Source organism: Mycetomoellerius zeteki, unplaced genomic scaffold (genome assembly GCF_001594055.1).
Source record: "Mycetomoellerius zeteki isolate Tzet28-1 unplaced genomic scaffold, Tzet1.0 scaffold105, whole genome shotgun sequence".
Classification (NCBI taxonomy): domain Eukaryota; kingdom Metazoa; phylum Arthropoda; class Insecta; order Hymenoptera; family Formicidae; genus Mycetomoellerius; species Mycetomoellerius zeteki.
This window is the reverse complement of record NW_017255965.1, coordinates 1508304-1529750: the sequence shown is the minus strand read 5'-3', so window position 1 is coordinate 1529750 and position 21447 is coordinate 1508304. Positions and strand designations below refer to the sequence as shown.

Here is a 21447-nt window from a genome sequence, read left to right as displayed (position 1 = left end):
TTACATTCCATAAAGATGCTAATTTCATAAGAAGAAATTATTCATTCTGCCTCATTTTGAACAGGAAATGTATGAAATATTGCAATATGTTTTAAAAAATATTAAAAAGTGAAAATTACAGGCGCGCACTGAATTATTTATAAAAGTAGATCATAAAATAGTAAAGCGTATGAATAACACATGAATATGAGCATTACACATCGCGTCCTTTGTGAATAAGCAAAATTAATGCCAAAAACAGAAATAATCCTGTGAGTACGTACTATGCTTTATTACAATATTATTACGGTCACTCGGAATTTGATCAGTATCTATTTCGTTTATTTAAAAGCGCTGGAGTGAGTATAATGAATCGATTTGTTACATTTATTAAGTATATTATATCAATTTTCTCTTGTCACGTATAATCTGCGACATATGTGAAGAATAACGGTACCTATAGAATCGGGTACCTATACGTCGTCGAACTATATATTGCAAAAATATTATTTTGCTTAACATTCCTATAAAATTGAATTGTCACTATTCTAGAAAATAAAATTATTTCTATTTTACAAGAATTAACGAATTATTTTAGAAATCACAAGAAAATGCTGCTTTGTTCTGGTCAAATAATTTCAGAGGTTGCACTTGAAATCACATTTGCTTTAGTATTCTAATATTCAACTAGAGCCGGACTCATACCATCCCTATGCAATTAAGTCATTGCCCCCCTCCTCACTATATAAAATCTAAATTTTATATTCTGTTAGTTATTGTCTTCGACGGGCAATTTTTTTAATCTGGCAGAAACTAGCAATTTTTTAGACACTTTTTTCAAAAATATCGCCCCTCTAAATTTGCCGCCTCATGCATAACTTGTGTTAGCCTAAGCGTTAATACGTTGTACGTATCGTGATAAAAAATTACAGAAAATTCCAACGTGTAAAATGGATTGATTATACTTGATCGCTATTTCGTGCCAGGAACGCAGGGTAATTCGCAGCTTCGCTGAATTTTCTCCCGCGCTATAAAGTGGAAAATTATGTGACGCGGAATCCGGTAAATAAACTGTGAAAAAATAAGGATGCGCTTCGAGAAAAATAAGCGGGAAGTTATGGGCGCATTTACGGCTGATGACACACCGGTGAGAGGACCGTCGTCGAGCCACGGAAAAATGCGCCCTTTTTCATTCGTTTTTCGACAGTAAAAGGGGTCTACGTACATGCGGTAAACGGATCGTAACGTTCAATCAGAGTGGAAAATTATGGGATACCGCTTATGAAGACTTATTGTGGTCGTAGAGTCATCCGTCGCATGTACAACGTGAGATATCACCGCGCTATCCAAAATTTTAACTCTAATCATGCGTACTTTTTATTCGTTATCAAATAATAAAATTACTTTTAATGCTACTTGTCTTAAATTTTTAAGAGAAAATAAAAACATTAACGAAACTTTGTATGACAATGGAAAAATTTTACAATTGCGCCTACACGTGCAATTTAGACATTATTTTCTCTTAAGAAAATGCAAATCTTTAATGATTTTAAATCATTATAATTTATTTTTAATTACTATTGTTTTTTAAAAGAAATTTTAGATATATATATTCTGTGATTTGTTACATAACGTTGTTACATAACGTGCGTAGAATGTGTGTGTAAATTTATTACTGTAGAACGTTTAAACGCTAAGAATGTTAAAAGGAGATATTCTCGAGGAGAAACAGTGCGGATTGTAATCATGTTTTAACCGATATCGCAAAGACATTTTGAAGATTACTGACTTAGGTATTTCATAGCCGGCGGTTGGTGGTGGTATTTCGCAGACACACAATAGAAGCGAATTCCATAAATATTATCAGAAGAGTACAGTATTATCTGCGTCATGAAATAACTTACGGTTACGACGGAGACGTGGCTAAGAAACTGCGGAAATTCCGATCTGTCTCGCGGCCGCCGGTCTCTCCGATATCTTAAATAGTAAAACTCGAGAGGAAACTTAATTTCGCAAATACCGATACTTGTAGTGACAGCCGTGCGGTTTCTTCGAGATAAATTCCTGAGATTACCAAAACGACGAGAGTTAGTGTCAGAAATATTATATAAGTACATGTAAAATATTTCTCTATCCTGGGATTTTCATTTTAACTTAATTTTATTACTGTCCTTCCATCCTTTGTTATACAATATACGCCAAGTCACGTACGAAGAAAAAATAATAAAAAAAAAAATGGAAACAATAAAATCTTGAACTTTCAGTCATAAAGCATTTTATATCTTTTACAAACGAGTGATTTACGTGGTTCATAACACTTTAGCCGTTTAATATTCGCGATGAATGAACGAAAATAGCGCCGGCACAAACAGACGTGCGTTTTTTAATTCTATACGTAAAGCTAATCGTTCGCTATTTTTACAGTGACGTATAGTTACGGGTGACAAGAAATATACCATCGTATTGCGTAATATACGAGACGCTCGTTGCCGTCGATCGTTCCTGCGAGATTGCGACGTATTAAATCGTGCATGTAATGGAAACGGCGATGTCGCAGTGATACGCTGTACTTTCTCGCCGTCTTGGAGCACGTGCAACTATACGACTGTCCTCCGCAATCAAATACGTGTCTCTGATATCTAGGGCTGTTTCAATGTTTCCGTAGAAAAGTTTTCACTTTCAGTGATATTTTAAAATGGACGTGAACGTATTGCGCGTACAGTTCAATCTACTTTCGAAAAATTACGTTTCGTAAATAGAATTTCCGATATTGTAGTATCCTTTTAATGTTATTGGATTAGCTTCGTTTCCAATATTCGAATACTTTAATCCTTATAAGACGGAAAAATCACTATAGTGGTGCTGAAACAGCCATATTATAAAATTTAAGACAAAGAATGCAATAAAATAATAAATTACAACAAATTTAATCTAAAGTAAAGCTGCAAGATTTTAAAAATAGACTTTCGTCTTCTAAAGGTTGATAAATTCCAACTATCTTAGTAACAGAATTCAGTATATCCTTCCTATTTATATCTGAGCAATCTTCGGACTAACTACTAATTTTTTCAAAAAATATATAATAAATGCATTAACTCTGTAAGAGAATTTATGACGGTACGACGTCGTTTGTGTCTGATGTAGTTTCTCGAGACTTTCCGGAAGCCCCAACTCGCGTAGAGAGAGAGACTTTACGACCTGTTTTTACCCTTGTCGACGCGTTAACCACGAAAACTCACCGTAAAGCCGGATGTTCCCCTCAGCGTCGCCAATGGAATTTTTCGAGATGCACTTGTAGCCACCCAGATCGTGCTTCTGTAGATTCATGATAACCAGTCGCATCTGCACACTGTACACTGACGTCTTCACCTCGGACATCGCGTACTTGCTGTTGGTGATTATCATTTCATCTGCAGAAATGTATTTTAAAAATAAAATTAGTAAGAAATACATAAAGTTTCACACTTTGGATAAATCATTTCTATTAATCAAGATAGTTTCTGATTATAGATAACGAAAAATATTTTCTGTCTCCGTACAGAATGTGTGAATGCTATCAATTATATATAAAAATATCTTTTAAAATAATTCAAAATCACAACTGATGAATCATTTGTCTTTCAAGTAAATTGAATGACAAGAACTACGCTGATTGCACTGTTCTATTACCAGTTTCTCGAGTCCAATAATTAATGGCCTTAGGTGACGCTTCCACATGGCAGACCAACGTGACGTTAGTTCCGATCGGAGCTCCGACCAGCTGGTTCGGTACCTGGACCATCGGGTGAACTGTAAACCATAATGATTCGATCAGTTGCGATTCAGACTAACGACAGCACAACAGCGGCGATGCACCCGTGCGTGCGCGGTTTCCCGCGAACTAATTTGTCTAATTGAACGTCATCGACCATGACGCCACAAAGAATATTTTTCTGATTTGTTTCAAAACGAAGATCGAATAGGGAAACAGTGGTGGTGCATTGTACCACTTGCACAATTCAATCGCCTTACTTCGCAGTTACATTGTGGTCCCTTTGTGCGAGTGCGTCATTAGCGAGTTACGTGAGCATCTCACGCTAATGAAATACGCTGACAGATTGTCATTTAGCGAGCGAGCAGAAAAGATGCATTTTCTATGGCAGCGTCGCTATGACTGCCTTTCATTTCGAGTATCGTAAGCAGCTTTCCATGAGCTGCTTACGTTTTAACAGGCGACCGCGCCGAGCACTTCTTCTTTCAGCCGAAGCTCGGCCAAACGCCGTGTCGTCACAAAGCGCTTACAGTGCGTTTTACAGCGGCTACTTAACCCCGCCGACATGAAATTCTGCCTTCAGGAAAACAGGCCCTGTAACTCATTGAATTCACTTACGTCTCTTTCGACATACTTTAGTAAAAACTCTACATACCGTATACACTCTACATGGCACAATCTAAATTATTGTCGCTATTAATCAAATTAACGTAATTGCTGATTATATCATAATACCAAACAAGATAAAAAAATATAATTTTTTAATAATGATGAATAAGGTGTGTTAGATTGAGTATTATTATCTGCATATTGGAAGTTAATAGCGAATTTAGATTGTTGTAATAAATTATGCAAAGAATTGACGAAATAACTTTACCTGTATATGTATTTAAGAAATTTATTTTAAACCACGATAGAGACGATGATTAAAGTACATTATTAAACTGTCGCTTCAATATATATATCTTTATATAATATTTTATAGAAATCCAAGTAGAATACAAAAAATCATAATAAAATCAAGATAATATAAAGAAGTTTTCAGAAAAAATCATGATGTGAGTACATTTGATAATAATTTTGACAGATATAATAATTAATTTTTTAAAGATGACGTAACAATCATTGTCACATCAAGAAATCATAAGATCATTAAAAGTGTATCGAATGACATCATGATTTTTTTTTAAATAACTTCTACTTGATGTCATTTTGATTTTATTAAGATTTTGTATTTTACGTGGAAATATATGTAGCGATTTAAAAATATTCATTTGCATACAAATACGAAATATAGATAGATTATCTGTATTCATGATGAGGTTTGCTATACAGTCTTTAACGATTCTGTATTGCCATCATTAAAAAATAACGCTTTCCAAGATAGTACCTCTAGTAATAAAGATTACGTCAGCGATATCGATGGGCAAAATGTTGGGTGACAATATTATGTACGTTGTAACAGAAAATTAAGATGATGGCACGAGATAAACTGGCCGTTTCCTCGGCGGGTCTTTGGTCGACTCTTTATCTCGAGCGCCGCTTGGGAAATATATGTGCTCGAGCCGCGCTTGTGCACACCAAAGATCCCAGCAGCATCGAAACGACACTTTTATATGAGAAAGGGGAATACACAGAGTGTTTGGCGGTAGAATAACCGTAAGGTCCGTAAGACATATCGACGTCCTGGAATAAAAATCGAATAAATTTGACATTGTAAGTATAAAAAAAAACATTTTATTTGGTACACTAACTCTTTTCTACAAGATGCTACTTTTACAATAACGTGATTTTAGACGTTTCTTTTCCTCAATGTGTGGGGTACTTGTGTCGTTTTTAAAGTTTCTTAAGGTTTTCAAAGAGGTTTTATTTATAATATCTTCTACAAGAGTGACATTTCGATTTTTGTCGTTTTTATAAGTAAAAGGAGAATTTTCTTGTTTTATTTTAAATTTAGTTCTTTTAGCTGATCGGGATACAAATATAAACTATCAGTGATATTGAGTTATGTCACTTTTGATGAATAATTTTGAATTTATTATATTTTTGTAAGAGATCAAAATCGTCACAGTTCAAAAAGAGTGGTTTTTATTAAAGATTGTGAAACGAAAATAACTGATATTTGATCATGTTTCTAAGAGTATATTCTTTTGCCGAAATTATTTGATTAGTCATTTCATCATTTTCTGTTAAATTGAAAGATAGTTCTTTTTTCTTTTCTAACTTAATTTTTTTCGATTGTCTCTTTTGAAGTAAGGTAACGATTTTTTTTAGCATTTTCAAATATACAATATTGAACCGTTTTGTAACGGATAGATAAATCCTTCAAGGAGTTAAACTTTGATATTTTAATTATTCATCAAATTCATGCGAATTAATTGGAGAACGCTTTTGTCAAACGCAAATCCGGATACGATCGTGATAATAATAATTGCGCAGTGATTACGAATAATTGGTAATTGTGACGCACATTATCGGTTATGCCGTAAAACATGAACGAGCCAGAAAGTGCGGGACGAATTATCAAAACGAAACACACGATACAACGAGGCACTTCGGCGCGTGTTAATTCGAACGCGCGGACTCTCGGCAATTCTGGGCGAACAATTATGCGCCGAATTGAATCACGGTTTCTCCCCTAAGCATAACCGCGCGTTGTATCGCGAGAATTGATTTATGAATCCCTTCTGGCCGTAACAGGAGAGAGAGAGAGAGAGAGTTTTAATTGCTCCGATTTGCCAAGCGTGTCCCGCAAATCCGTTACATGATTTTCCGATGGATTTACGCACAAACTTTCGAACCGCGCGCGCGCGCGTCCAAAAACTCATGGCACTGATTTCACGCACGTACGGTATGATAGTGATGAATACTCGCTCTGGGAATTCTTCGTGTAACATTTAGCTCGGTACGTGACGATAGGTGACGCGTTTGCCCGGATAACAAACAGCGAGATCGCTCGACATTACTCTTAATTGTGAACGAGCCCACGGTTCGAATTCGGCCGAAATTCGGCGAAACGTAAATACGTTGCGACATTTTAACGTCGGACATTTCGCCGCTAAGCAATTGCGCGGAATGCAAATCGTCGCCGAGTATTTTGCACATCGCTGTTTATTGATAAACTAGTCGTTCGACCGCAATAGTGATAAAATCATATTGAATCGCTTATCGTAGGTACGTAAATATGTATTGATACAATTTTCTGTGATAATATTTTTTATTCAAAATTTTAAATAGCTTCGCAGGTACTATTGCCATGTATACTGAACTTTAATCTAATATTTCTTTAGCAAAATTTTAATAAACAATCAATTTTTTTTTATTTTGATTTTAGAACACCAAGGAAAATTAATTTTATCGAAAAAAATCTCCTTTTTTATCTATTTATGCTTTTAAAGATTTTCGTTGATATAATAAATTTATGTCAACAGACTGCGGAGTATTTTTAGCGAAGAATATTTTCGAGAATATGGGGCATCTTATATCAAGTTTATGCAGTAACCGCATAACTGGATGTAATGCGGTAACGTGTGCAAGTTCACGATGCGGTATGGCCGATAAATATAGCGACGCCAAAATAAGCTTGTCGAACATCAATCAAATAAGTTCGCGGATGCGATACCTGCGCTGCAAAATGGACAGTCGATCGATCTGAACCGAAGAACTGAAATAGGTAGTCGGTCGTGCAGCACAATCGCGAACTTACAAATAAATAAGCGGCACAGGCTAATTTCTTTCGCCGCCTCCGTTAATTAAGCGCAGCGAGCGTACCTGGAGGCGCTTAATGCCTGTGGCGCGAAATTGCATTCGTCGCGTTCATAGTCTAATCTAATGCAGTGTAACAACTTAATGCGGTGTAATAATTTAATGCAGCGCGCAATTCTCAATATCGCGTCAAATGCCCTCTAGATAAATTGCGGTATCGATTCCTGCAATAATTAAGTTGGACTTAAAAAGCAATACTATATTCATTATAAAAAAATTTTCTGTGCTTGCTTTTAAGTTTGTGAAATAAAATCTATTATTTTTTAAACAGGAATAAAGGAAATAGAAACGTTTAATGCGACGAAGAAAAGAGTTGGATTGTATAGTAAAACTTTTTAATTTTTCATTCACTTCTACATCGCATTTTCTTTACAATCCAATATTTTAACAAATTATAAAAATTACTTAGAGGAGTTTACCTTCAGTACGCAAAGAGAAACCGAGCGCAACTTTAAACGAACGATTAATTACAGTAAGCAGATGAGTAATTGCGGACAGTAAGTAACAAAATCACCCAAGTTAAATCTTTCGCAATTTGAATGAACGACGTATTATATTGATTGTAACGCAGGTTGACACGTGTAATTTCAAAATAATAATCGTGACGATATTAATTCTTTTTTATTTTATTAATATTAATTCTTTTAAAAAAGACCCAATAACACCATCGAAAGTTAACTTATAAACGTGAGGGAGACTATTATTGTATTTCTAGGTTGAGGGTAGCGACTTAACTGCGTAAACGGATATATATCTCTCTCTCTCTCTCTCCTCCTTTTTTCTGTCTCTTTCACACCTCATGGATGGGAAACTTACGATCCATAAAAGACAAGATTTTCTCTCGTTTGGGTGCAGAGAATCTAACGTTCGATAGTCCTGTGGTGATAAGATAACACTTGATCCTTTTCTATGACGCTCGCACCACGTATACTACTCCGGTGTAATAGTTCTTTGTTAAGAAGCAGTGTTAAGATCGTGTCGAGACTCGGCGGTGTTTCGTGTACCTCCCGCATTGCAATGCAGCTCGTCGCGTTGCTTTTCAAGTAGTCCTTCTTCTGTACCCTTCGTGTACAACCATATTTATCTAACGCGTAATTACGCGTCCGAGTTCCGTGGAAAAGTCGCAAACGGGGGAGGAAGGAAGTCGCGAGAGATGTAACGGAGAAGTTAAAACGTTGAGACTAAGTTAAAACCGGAGCGGACGGCGGGGTGTTTAAAGTTTCTGAGTAAAGTTCAGCTTGTCACATCTTGCGATGATTAGATCAAGGCTTGGTCTCTCTTTTCCGAGTCCTTAACTAAGAAGGAACTTTCATTCTATCGTCGCGTGGATGCCGATGATGAACGAACGTGAGTCGCCAGTACAATTTTATTTGGAAAAGTCTGGAAATATTGTACTAACTATATTTACGATTACCAATGTCTTTTCTGATGTTAAATGGTAGCTGCAGCAATGAGATTTATGGTCTCGTAAAGTTCAATATATCTGTATATACCATCGATTCTTTTAATATTATTTTATAGCACAAAACTTTATCGAGAACGCTGAAAATATATAAAATTGTTCAAGACGATATGAGAAATGTCGTTCATTTGCTATAATAACCACATCATTCAGAAAACAAAGACTTTCAGAAAATAAATTTAAATGTTTTGAATGATTAAAATTTTGGCATATTAATCTTAAAATATAATAATTATAGAGGAATAAAAGTATATTTTTTCTTTGTATTTCCATTTTTTTCTGTAATCGACTAAAAAACTTTTTGAGTTACATCGTTGTTGTAGCGAATGAGTGATATTATTAGTATTATTATATAAAGTAATATCAAGTACTATCTAGATTGATATAGCAAGCTTCACAATTAGCACGTTTGTCGACGACAAAGTAGCAATCGCGTAATTGCACGCGAACGGCGTTCGCCAACAATTTCGAATGTTCTTCCGCGTTTTCAAAGGAAGTTCAGCACTTTGTACTCGCATCACGCGATCGTTTAAAGCAATCGGCCGTCTGCCACGAACAGTTCCGTATTTCCGAATCAACCGAGAACCCGCGCATTGCTATCCACAATATCCCACGCTGGTCGCGCGAATTTCGCGGACGCGGGTTCGTCTATAGCGTATTTCAATGAAACTCGATTATCGCACGATCTTATCATGGTGCCCGAGGCCAGGTGCGAGATCGTGCACCGCAGTAGAGCGTAGTTACGTACATAGGTACGTCCAATTTCCGCCGAGGAATTACCTCTCCTCCACCGGGTTCTAAGACACGGTCGGGTCGGTCGTAACCGCGGCTTAACTTGCTATCGTCACACCACGCTTCTCCCACGATGAAACTGCAACTTCCTTCTTATTTCTCTTTTACTATTACACTTTTTTAACGAGTGTACAATCTCTTGATGTATGGGAATTTTTCTTGTAATTATCGGATTTCTCGTGTAAAATATTCTCATCTTATTTACCTGATTTTTATTATCATTTTTTATTTCCCTTAATGACCGTTGCGGTTTCACCAAATTGCAACAAATGGTTGTGTCTTAGTTATATATATATATATATATATAATTATATATACTTTTTATTGTTCTATTAGCGTTTTTGTCGCGATAAAGTCCTTTGGAACTTTTCAAATTTTGTTTTGTTACAAGCTGCGAAACACTTATTCTTATTTCGTTTGATTTTATTCTTTGAAATATTATAGCTAATTGCTTCGATTCATCGAAAAAGCTGTCTTTATCTTTTATATTATGAGAGGTAAATAATCGATTTAATTTCTTAATGAAATCTATATTGAATTTACGACATTTCTTCGACATAGTATATTTCTGCGCGCGTCTTCATCCACCCTCATCTTCACGCAATTTGAACGAAACCTTATTGCGCACACCGTCTTCTCGCTAAATCTTCGAAAGGGGTGAAGGGGAGGGTATGAACGTGGGTGCGTTGTACCGTCGTCCCGAGTGTAATTTTATTATCTCGTGCCCCTTTCCGACACCCCATCTCACCCTGTGAAATCTCTCCTTCACCCTCGTCGCTAGGCGCATTACGCGCCTGTTATTTAAGCAGTATTTTACCTTCGGTCTTTTTCTCTCTTTCCTCTTTCATTCCTAGCCGCGGTCTTTGTCATTCTCCGTCTCCGGCTTTTACGGAGAAGCGGTCTCTCCTCGATCTCACTCCCGTCTTTGCTACGGTAAAATTATGCAAAGGAAGGCGACGATGGCTATCTCGTCGTACAAGCGACGCTTTTCTTCGTCGTTGCTGCGGCGCCTTGTATTCCCTCCGAGACGCCTCTCTCGTTTTACACCGAGAAGTGTGTCTTGCGTGGATAAGGCTACTGCCGGTAGTTCGCGGACTTTACACCTTCTGGACGATTGCTCAAGGAAACGCCTTGGTGCACAGAAAACCCTGAGGCTATACGAGCAATAAGAAAACGAATTTTGTCGCATTTCCTCGCGAACACGCTTGTCCTACTTTCTTCGTGCGAGCATATGACGATTAAAGTATGATTAGTGCTAGTATTAATAAAATCACGAATCAAATTTCAGAATTTTAATTATTATCTTGACTCAAAACAATTTCGAGACAAATTTCGTCTCTTGTAAATAATTTGAATATTATTTGTTTTATATTTAATTTATTTCATCATTATTAATTTAGAATATTAAGTAGATTATTTTATTCTACTAGTGTTTATAATTGTACAAATATATGAATGTAGAAATTGAACTTAAGGTAGAAATGAAAATAAAGTTAAAATATTACATAAAATTGTTATTGTAAGAAATAATTTTCTTTTAAATATTCAACATATTTTATATTCACGTATGTTCATGTATATTTGATCGTTTTAATGAATAGAATATTCTGTAAGATGATACCAGCCATTTATGCAAATTATGGTCATTAATTAAAGATTAGTAGAAAGCTGATATTCTATGAAATATACATGTAACTTGTTGAACAAAGAAACGGATTTATAAATTTTAATCCGTACGAATCGCACGAAAGATTTTTATGCATCTTGCTTTACAGTTTGTAACGAAGCATCCACAATGTTTACTTTATAAATTTTGATGTATTCTTTGTGTTTTATGGATTACGCAGAGAAATTGCACAATCTCGCCTTTCTGTTATTTCTCACTTAGCAGCATTATAACAATTGAAAGTTTTAGCAAGTCTTGCTTCGACGTTATTCGTCTTTTATTCACAATGAGACAATTATATAAGACATTTTATGTAAATATTTTCGCGACAAATTGACTTCAAATTGGTCAAGAGATCTACTGAATAGAGATAGTTTCAAAGAAATATTTTTTTGCTCGTATTCAAACAAATTATTACTTTGGATCAATGAAAATTTCTCTGAAATTAAAATATGTTTTTTAAACTAAAAAAGATATTTTAATTTCAAAGAAATTTTTATTGATCCAAAGTAATAATTTGTTTAAATACAAGCAAAGAAATATTTCTTTGAAATTAAGATATTTTTTTCTCAGTGTACAATAGTCTGTGTAAATATTACTTTGAATATGATAATATAAATAAATTAATTAAATGATATATATTTTAAAACATATATCACAAAAATATTGATAAAACAAATATCGGAACATGTATTCGTGATTAGAAAAAATATCTTTTGTGGTGAAGATAACCAAGTATTAAAACAGTAGATATGTACTTACAATGCACGTGCAGCATCATTCGTTTGCTGACTGACGGAGGCACTCCATTGCTGGCGATGCATAGGTAGGCGCCCATCTCGCCCCTCGTTACTTTCGACAAAGTCAGCACTTCGCCCTCTGCAATGGGTACTGCAATATGCAAACACAGGGGGCGGTCTCAGAAGTTAGCTCGTTACACGTAATCAAAGTGTGCAGCATTAATACCCGATCGACTCAACAGATTAAACTAGTACAGACGCGTAAACGTCCACGTCGAAATTCGCCGTTATCGCGCATTAAATCTATTTGTGATATGATTAATTATGGATATGACAGTTACTATTTAACCTTTTGGGGACCGGAGTTTTCTAACAAAGTAACTTATAAAAGATCTTCGGGGTCATTGAATTCGATTCTGACCTCACAATTCTAAAATTATATAAGATTTCAAAGAAACCATTTGATTACTGTGAAACTCTGTTTTAGGAGATTCTTAATGTCGCCGAGTTTGAATGTAGCCTAAAAATATCGAATTTCAAAAGAATAGTAATCTTAATGAAGAAAGATCTAGTGTCACAGTGTTCAAAATTAGAGTTTGAAAGTCGGTTTAGAAATCAATACTAACTGTTTGCGTAACACTGATGAGTTCCAAACAAAGCTTGAAACTTGATGTTACTTTGCAATTAAAAATTCCCTAAAACTGAGTTTTATAATAATCAAATTATGTTTTAAAACTCACATTAGATTTTGAATCTATTACTTCAAATTTTTTACTTTTGATCTCAGATTTGAATAAAGCATTATCAAATTACCCCAAAGGTTAAGTTTCACACAAATCAAGCGAGCAGTTTATAAAACAAAAGAAGATAATTCCAAATGGGATCACTAGTTCATAAAGGATTAACTATAGCGTTGAATACAAGTTAATTTTGTAAATGAAGATGTATTAGTCAGTTAATAATACATATTTCAACGTTTTCTCCTAATTATCGACTAGGATTTTGGAATTTAAAATAGCTTATCAAAGACGAAACATAGTTCTCCAAATTAATTATTTATACGTACCGGATATGCTAATGACCTAATTGCCAATTAAATTTTGATCTTCGTCGCTCGTAAACTATTCTGGTGGGAATAATTTTAATTGCGCCGACAAATTCGCGTCCGAGGAAAGCTTTTGGCATCGCACTACGTCACCATATCGCTCCCAAAGGAGAAGTAAGCGATTGACTGACGCGAAATAAAACTAAGGAATCTTTACCTTTTGTCTTGCCAGGACCGGAACGCGAAATGATTTCGGCGCCGTCTTCTCGCTTCCACACGATGTCAGGCTTGGGATAACCACGCGCTTTGCACACCAGCTTCGCGGCACCTCCCTCGGGAACCATCATGTCGTTCGAGGTTTCCTCTGAGATGATGTCTGGCGGTATTACCACCTCCAAAAACGCGCTCTGCGAATGCGGAGAAGATAAATTATAGCGTACCTGCGTGTGTGTACGCGTATACAGCGTATACAGCGAAGAGAGAATATGGAGTGTTACGAAATATACAACGAAACCACCAACCGGATTAAAGCGGAGAACTCCGAGTCTGAAGTCGCAATTATAAATCAGTGAACTTGAAGTAATTTTCGCGTTACAGAAATGCTCTATTCGTTTGATAATTCCGTGATAATCATTAATTATTACATATCTCTGTGCACTTGTAATATAATTTTGAAAAAAGATGTGCGCGCGCACGTGCATGTGAAATTATTCTTCGCGAGAAATAAGTTATTTTTGTAAAAGTCGCATTTTACATGTAGAGAAATACTGCGTACCTGGCTCTTCATGGGATCCGTGTTGACCTGGCACATATAAATTCCGCGATCTTCCCGGCGTGCACTGCGAATGTTCAACGTCCACGTGTTGTAGTCGCTGTGAGTCACCGACAGACGGGCGTTGTTCGTGATCACGTGCTCATGAATCGCTAGGATCGCCTTGGTGTCTGCTTTAATCCACGCCACCTGGCCTCACAAACCCATTTCTTAGAGACGATTCGGAACCGTTTCCCCGCCTTCCCAAAGCCTACCTAATCTTATCGTCGTGCGTAACTCATTAATTAACTATTTCTTGTTGTCGCGGATCTAACCGGAATCTACCCCGAGACATATTTCGTGAAAATGTTAAGCCACATTTTTTTTTATAGCTTTCATAACCTACTTTAATCAATTCTTTCGGTATGTGTCAGATTAAAATAAAATTTCAAAAAATTTCTTTTTATTTTGATGTAATTAAAATAAAAGTTTTTAATATCCTTTAGAGACGACATTGCCTTGTCATTAAAAGACAACTTTTTTACTGCTTTTGTCAAAAATGACTTCTAACTCTTATAAGTGAAGAATCTATTTGATATCTATATTGATACACATATCAACGTATAATCTTTTTAATAAGCGGAAGTACAATATTTCAGTGTTCTATAATATATATATTTCCATCTTTAGTTCTTAAATATAACTTATTTCACAGATCTCGAATTTACCCCGAATTTATTTCAAATTTAATTTCAAAATGAACGTTGCAAATTTGCAGCACTCAGTTGCCCCTAAAGAGTTAATGTAAAAATAAGTACAAAAAACGTTTAATGTGCCTTAATATGCCGAACATAAATACCGAAAGAGTTAATTACTAAATAAAGTTCTAGAGTTACTCCGTCTACCGATGTTGAAGAAGAATCCAACTTCCTACTAACCTAAAGCACTTTCCTATCGCTTTTCCCGGTTTTCCCTCTACGTCAGTTACTCTTGAAATATTCGGAAGTACAATCATAAGCTTTCTGTCGCGATTCAAATATGAACTCGATTACGATAACGTCTGCGAGACTTTGTGCAGAAAGAGAGATATAAACACGGGACGCTTTCTATTCGCGAATGAATGAAATATTCGTATATACATCGTCTCGAAGGCAGGCATCAAAAGCCGGTATATTCTACGAAAGAATCTTCTCTTTATGGCGAAGTCTGTACTACAGCTTCTCCGCCACATCCCTCGACTGGAAAACTGTACCGTTGCGCGCCGCGACGGTCTGCCACTGTGTAAATATGAAGAATTCCGCGAGCAAGAACACGATAACCCATAGAACCGTAACTTTTTAGAAAAATAAAGAAAGGTAGCCACGAGAGATAACGGTTTAGTAGGAAAGTTCAGGTGTTTTACTTTCACAGGATGTAACATTATGTTTACATCAAAAACCCGAGTAAGCTTCATATTGGATATAAAAATAGTAAATAGGATAGAAATAAATGTCGACCAAACACACATATTTCGCCTGTGATCTTGCCATATTGGTATAATTTATTACAAGTTCTTCACGCTCTCGTGAATGTTCCGCAAGTTATATTACTTCTGAAGTAACTATCGTGACTGTTCCGAATGTGGGTTACCGCGCTTTCGCTCGCGATCCTTCGTATCATCAACGCTAAATTGAACTCTCACCGGTTATTGCAGTTCGCTCCAAGCCGCTGATATACGCCATTAATTAAACCCATTTTTTACGGATTAAAATCAATGAAAAAAAAGAGGGAAGAGAGGTTGGGCGGAGAAAGGGGCGTGAAAATGCAATTGTGACTGGTTAACACGTATTAATCGTCATTCTGCTCCACATTTTCTGGCCGAAGCTATTCTGAAAGAGGAAACTGCAGTGTGGCGTATCACGAATATTCATCCTTCTCCCATCTCCTGCTCTCTGCCTTATTCGCCTCCCTCTGCACAGATATTATTGGCATGAAATTGAACCTGTACCATGTCGAATATCTGACCTCGCATCGCTCTGAAAGGCTATCTATCAACCGACAAAGGAGTTCCGCGGTTCTTATCGATAACCCGCGAACGGAGTGTATAGAGGACGGACGCGGAGGGTGAAGAGAGGACGACTACGAAGGCGGTTGGGATGCGAGAGGGTGCGAGTGTTTGGTAGTGACGGCCTTGTGAGTGCCTCCACTTATAATATATTATGCCGGAGTATAAGCACGACCCCATTCTCCCTTTCGGTGCGCCTTGCGACGTTCCGAGGGGAAGAGGGGTGGTAAAGCACCTCTCGTATCCTAAAGGGGGGAACGAAAAAGTCCCCGCGACCGACAGATGCTTGCGACTCTCAAACATTTATGTCATATTGCCGTCAATTCATTCCCTGATGATTAATTGTTGTGGACTGAAATGGAAGAAGGAAGGAAAAAAGAGAAAAGTTGAAAACATTCTTGCGGTACAATGTACGTGTGTTTCAAGCTTCTCGAAATTAAAATGTCAAAAATACGCTTTAGAAATGAATAAAACATAGGGGATGAAAAATGAAATTTAGAAACTTATAAAATTTATATTATATTGTGTGTGATGTTTATATTATATTTAATGTCTATGAAATAACACGAAACTGAAAAGAAATTATCTAGAAGTATCAATATAGCACGAAATTGAAAAGAAATTATTTTTCAGTTAGTGTCAAATAAAAATGATCAGCAAATAATTTCTTCGTGGAGCTCTTCGCAAAACTTTGTAACAGATTTTTCATGAATATGCGATATGAAAATCGTTCTCAGAAGTGAAAGAACGTATCCATAGCAACGCGAGTCGGATAGTATCGTGCGAGCAACTACGACGGTAACTCGAAGGCGTGCACAATACGTTGCTTCGTATCCGAAAGTTGAAACTCGAAAACCGAGCGATCTCGCGATCCTGCTGCGTCCCCAAAAAGGAAAATCCTGTACACCAAAACGAAAACCGTCATTTTTCCCTTTCCCTCTTTAGGACACATAGCATCGTGCACATGTCTTTTTGAGCATGAGTGGGTCACGAATTTGCAGCACAATGAAGGAAGCAAAGGATTTAAAGTAGGGAGGAAGATGGGAGGAGAGAGACGACCGAGATCTTAAAGGGCACGTCGTGCCTTGTATGGAAACGAGCCTCTATCTTAATGCAAAAACGTCCTCTTTATCTAATGCAGTTTCCTCCCAGAGTAGGTACTGTCGGCTTACGATTTTCCTCCCTCTTCCTCCTCTAGTCCTCCGATCTTCGTGGATCTTTAAGGAGAAGAAACCGCGAAGGAACCCACGGTGGTAACGGAACAGACGGATAGATAGACATAAAGAGATTCGGGGATGAGAGAGCGACGGCGAGGGGATGGGTTAACCTTCCTAGTCCGATATAATATCGCGTTACGTACACCTACTACCCCTTTCCCCGGCCTTTGGCTTCACGTTCCCTCCATTCACGGTCCTCTTTCATATGCAAAACCATCGTCGGCGCTCCATTGTGGCGCATTGTGGGATCGGGAGCCTCGGTCCAGTCTACCACACCTCGTTTATTTCCCGCCATCTCCTCCGCGCCTCTTCAGAACCCCTCACCATGGCTCACCTAACTCTTCATCCTTTCTCATCTTTCGCGTTTTATTCGTAGCTTTCCAACGCCGTCACCCACTTATATAGCGCGACTCGTTCTTGAGTTCTTATTTTCTTGACTTTCGACCGACAAAGTACGATTGTTCCCTTTTTGAACGGCGTATAGTATATAAATGGATAAATTCGCTAATTAAAAGTTTCGCGGCTCCCTTCTTGCCTCCCATCCCGATGCTCACTGTTGGACAACTCAGTTGGAGTTATCTCCTTGCTTTCTACATCTTCTTCAATCTTTCTATATCTACATCATGACTTTACCGTTGGGGATCGAAATAGAGTATTATTTTGTAATTAATTATCTTTGTATGTGTGATTTTTTCTTTTCGCACTCCTTTCTTGCCCGTTCTCGTCCTTCGATAACTTTTTCGAGACGTTTTTCTCTATCGTTATATTTATTAAGATTTGTATCTTCAGGCCGTGAAAAGGAAAATTTCTCTGAAATAATTTAACAATAAAGAACTTCTTCTTTATACTTGAGATTTCAAAAATATGCATCTCTAGACAAATCTGTGAAGTAATATACATTATATAATACTATAATATATTGAAATTCAACATTAAATTTTTAAATAAATAATTTGTAGCGACTTGAAGAAAGTATTTGAAAATGTTAACCTTATATGAACGCTGCAATCTGAGATCTGTTTTTACAATTTGCTTTATTTCTACGCAATATTTAACAATTAAAATAAAAAAGAAAGTAAATAGAAAAGAACAAAATTTTTTCCAAGAAAATTTTTCTAAATTAAATTACTCTGAAATTCATGATTAAGTATTATCATGGCGGTCATAATTTTAGAACGTGTTCTATATATTTATAAACGTAATTGTTTATTGTATGTTCATTGCCTGTTTCATCGCGAATGTGCGCGAAATTTGAGCGCAGGGTCCAAGAACACGATAACGGCGGGTTAAATGTTAGATTTTATGGCAGAGCACAACGCCGAGCGTCGCGGCGCGGCATGGTACGGCATGGCACGGTACGGCACGCTCAACGGTACAACGAAACGCACTCATCCGCGTAGCCGCGTGCGCGGAATTCAAACGATTAACCGATCCACGTGACACGCACGTTTCGGACGAGATTACTCGTTCTAGCGTACGCTCTACGAACGTACCGGGTGATACGAATAAAAGCATTGATCTTGTTCGCATTTTGTGTAAGAGCGCATCGAATACGCTGTAAATTGGATCCAGATGAAGCAAACAAGCGCAAACAAGCGCGAATAGACCACTTGCTTCGATAAGCATTCGTGATGTTGCTCTCGCTAAAGTGAGAACACTGTTCATTGGCGTTTGTTTGTACCTCGTCTACTTGATCTGGATTCGGCTTGAGATTATTCGCCTCGGAAGTTACGCAATCGATGTAAATGAACGAAGAAAATCGCACATTTAACATTAAATATTCGACGAGAACGTTTACAAAATTTATTCGTGTAAACATAATTTCTAAATCTTTGGTTACGCTTGTTATTCTCGATTTATTTTTCCTACTTACTAATTTGACAATACGTCCTATGATATATAGAAGACATTTATACATAACCTTGATACAATCGAAATAGAACTCATACGAAAAGAGAAAAATATCATTAAGTCTCTAACTGAATCGCCAAAAATTGATTGCTGCTGCTGAAACCCGACCTATCATTTCTGATCTAAACTCTAATATTAAGTTACATATCTCCTTTATCTCTCTAGATTACTGTTAAAAACATGCTCATGCAACCTCGTATACTCTCCGTTATCATATATTCATGCATCATTGGCATGCCTCTCGCATATAGACAGGAATTCAGTGACACGCTAAGAACAATACGTATCCAGCACGTCTCGTTCCTCGGATTCGGCAATTACTCAGGGCGCATAACACGTCCGAACAATGTGCATCTCAATCCTTCTCCAATGCAGCTTGCACCATATTTCATTTCGCACGAACATTCAAATCTCAAGTGCGTTTTATGCATTGTAAACAGACACATGTGCAAATAGAAATTGTGCATTCGTGGACAAGCCAATGTGGACCTGAATGTTTTCGTATCGGAGGGGCAAGGCACGGAACGTTTATCGTGATGTCGATTTTGGGAAATTGGTGCAATGACGAATAAGTAATTGTAGTCCGCTCGAATGAGAAAGAGTCGTTACGTCGGATAAAGAATCGAGATATATTCTGAAATGACAAGATGTTTGAATGAAAATTATACTGTGTTTGTTTGGCACGAATGTACTCGAAGCTGGAAATAATTACGCCTAACGCTTATAATTATTAATTTTATCTGTCATTGTTTCATGCCCATCATTCCTGTTTTGAATATCCTTCGAACCTTCTCGTCTCCAGATTTCCAAATATGTTTTGTACAATGAGGCAACAGAATCTACTCTTTTTTTATGTATAAAGTATTGCGTATTAAAATAAGTAAGCTATTTTATAAGAGATTATATAAAATTGTATATCTCCAAAAAAACGCTATTAAACAAAATCACCGTAACAGTTAATATATTATAACAAAATCTGAGTTTGTAAGTTATACAAGATTGTTGTGTACAAATATTTTAGCTATTTTTTGCGATAAATGATGCACTGATGCATTCGTTAATTGTCGTTTAAAGCAAAGGCAGATGCTGTTGCCTAGGGCCAATCGCCGAACTACCTCGGTTTCCCAGCGGGTGCGATTAAGCATCGAAGCTTAAATCTAACAAGCGGAAAAGCCGGATACTAGGCCTCAACATCTTCGCTGTAGATTTCGAGCTCGCATTAGTCGATCCGTAAGATTCGCTTAGAGCATACAAGTAAGCAGTGTACTCGTTGCGCGTTCAATGTTAATTTGGACGTTATAGTTCTGCCAGTTTCTATTCAAGTCGAGGAAGAATGAAACTCAATTCGACACAAAATTCGCTAATCGTCTTCAAGAGCCTTTTTGTCTTGCAAGAAAAATTATGGGAATGAGAAGAAACGAAATTTTTTTATCAATAGTTTTATCAATACACACGTTAGCTTCGAATGCAAATAAAGATCAGTCTGATGACAAAAACATAATATTTGTAGTATAGATATTTATTTATCAATTGCTTCGTGTGGCTGATAATCGTATGGATACGGAGCGATTCTGTTAATGATCAAAATCAAGAGCTACGAATTAATCAATTGAATTAATGGCACATGAATGGTTGCTGATCGATCGCGATGATAAATTATGCATGAACATATCTCCCAGATTTTATCATTGTGCACGATGCATTATACAGGCAAAATGTTTCTTTTACGATTAATTACACAATTATCGTATTTTTTGGTGTTTTTTTTTAGTTTGCAAACGATCGAAAGTGGTAGATACGTTGTTAAAATCATGATAATCGAAATTGTTCAGATTTTCAGAGATGGCTAAACAGGATGATTTAATATTAATATCAACGAAACGTGCACTTTGCGCTTTAATAAGAAAATTTTATCGGTTAGAATTTTTTTTTTTTTTAGACAATAGACGTTATTTTAATTTAAAAAAAATATCTCACATGTTACAGAACAACGATTTTCCATTTTTATGTAAAAATAAAATTGAAAAGACGGATATGACAATATTTTCTATTGTATTATAAATAATTTCCTAAAAATTTTGAATTATTTTTTACAACTAATAATGTAAGAATATAGAAAAAAGAAGCTTCACCTATTTTATGAAATGAATAATCAGGATATCATTATTTTCAATTTGAAATATTCTCTGAAATATTTTTAATTGCGAGATTTGTGAAAGGTTTGTAAAAGATTGATGAAAGTAATCGCGAATCTCTACGAAGCAAAATTTCCTTCTCGCTCATAGATTCTATACGTTTCATAATGTAGAAGAACAAAGAAAAGA

General features: G+C 36.5%; 1 protein-coding gene across 2 annotated transcripts in view; it reads right to left on the bottom strand.

The window, feature by feature from the left end:
• Positions 1–21447, bottom strand: part of LOC108721452 (lachesin) — a 147856-nt gene that overhangs the window by 5041 nt on the left and 121368 nt on the right. For both annotated transcript variants that reach the window (XM_018446005.1, XM_018446012.1), the window contains exons 4-8: positions 13976–14161; positions 13418–13607; positions 12178–12306; positions 3649–3768; positions 3219–3389 (exon numbers count right to left, since the gene is read on the bottom strand). In XM_018446005.1, the coding sequence (XP_018301507.1) occupies positions 3219–3389; positions 3649–3768; positions 12178–12306; positions 13418–13607; positions 13976–14161 (796 nt within the window). The remainder of the gene's footprint in view (positions 1–3218; positions 3390–3648; positions 3769–12177; positions 12307–13417; positions 13608–13975; positions 14162–21447) is intronic.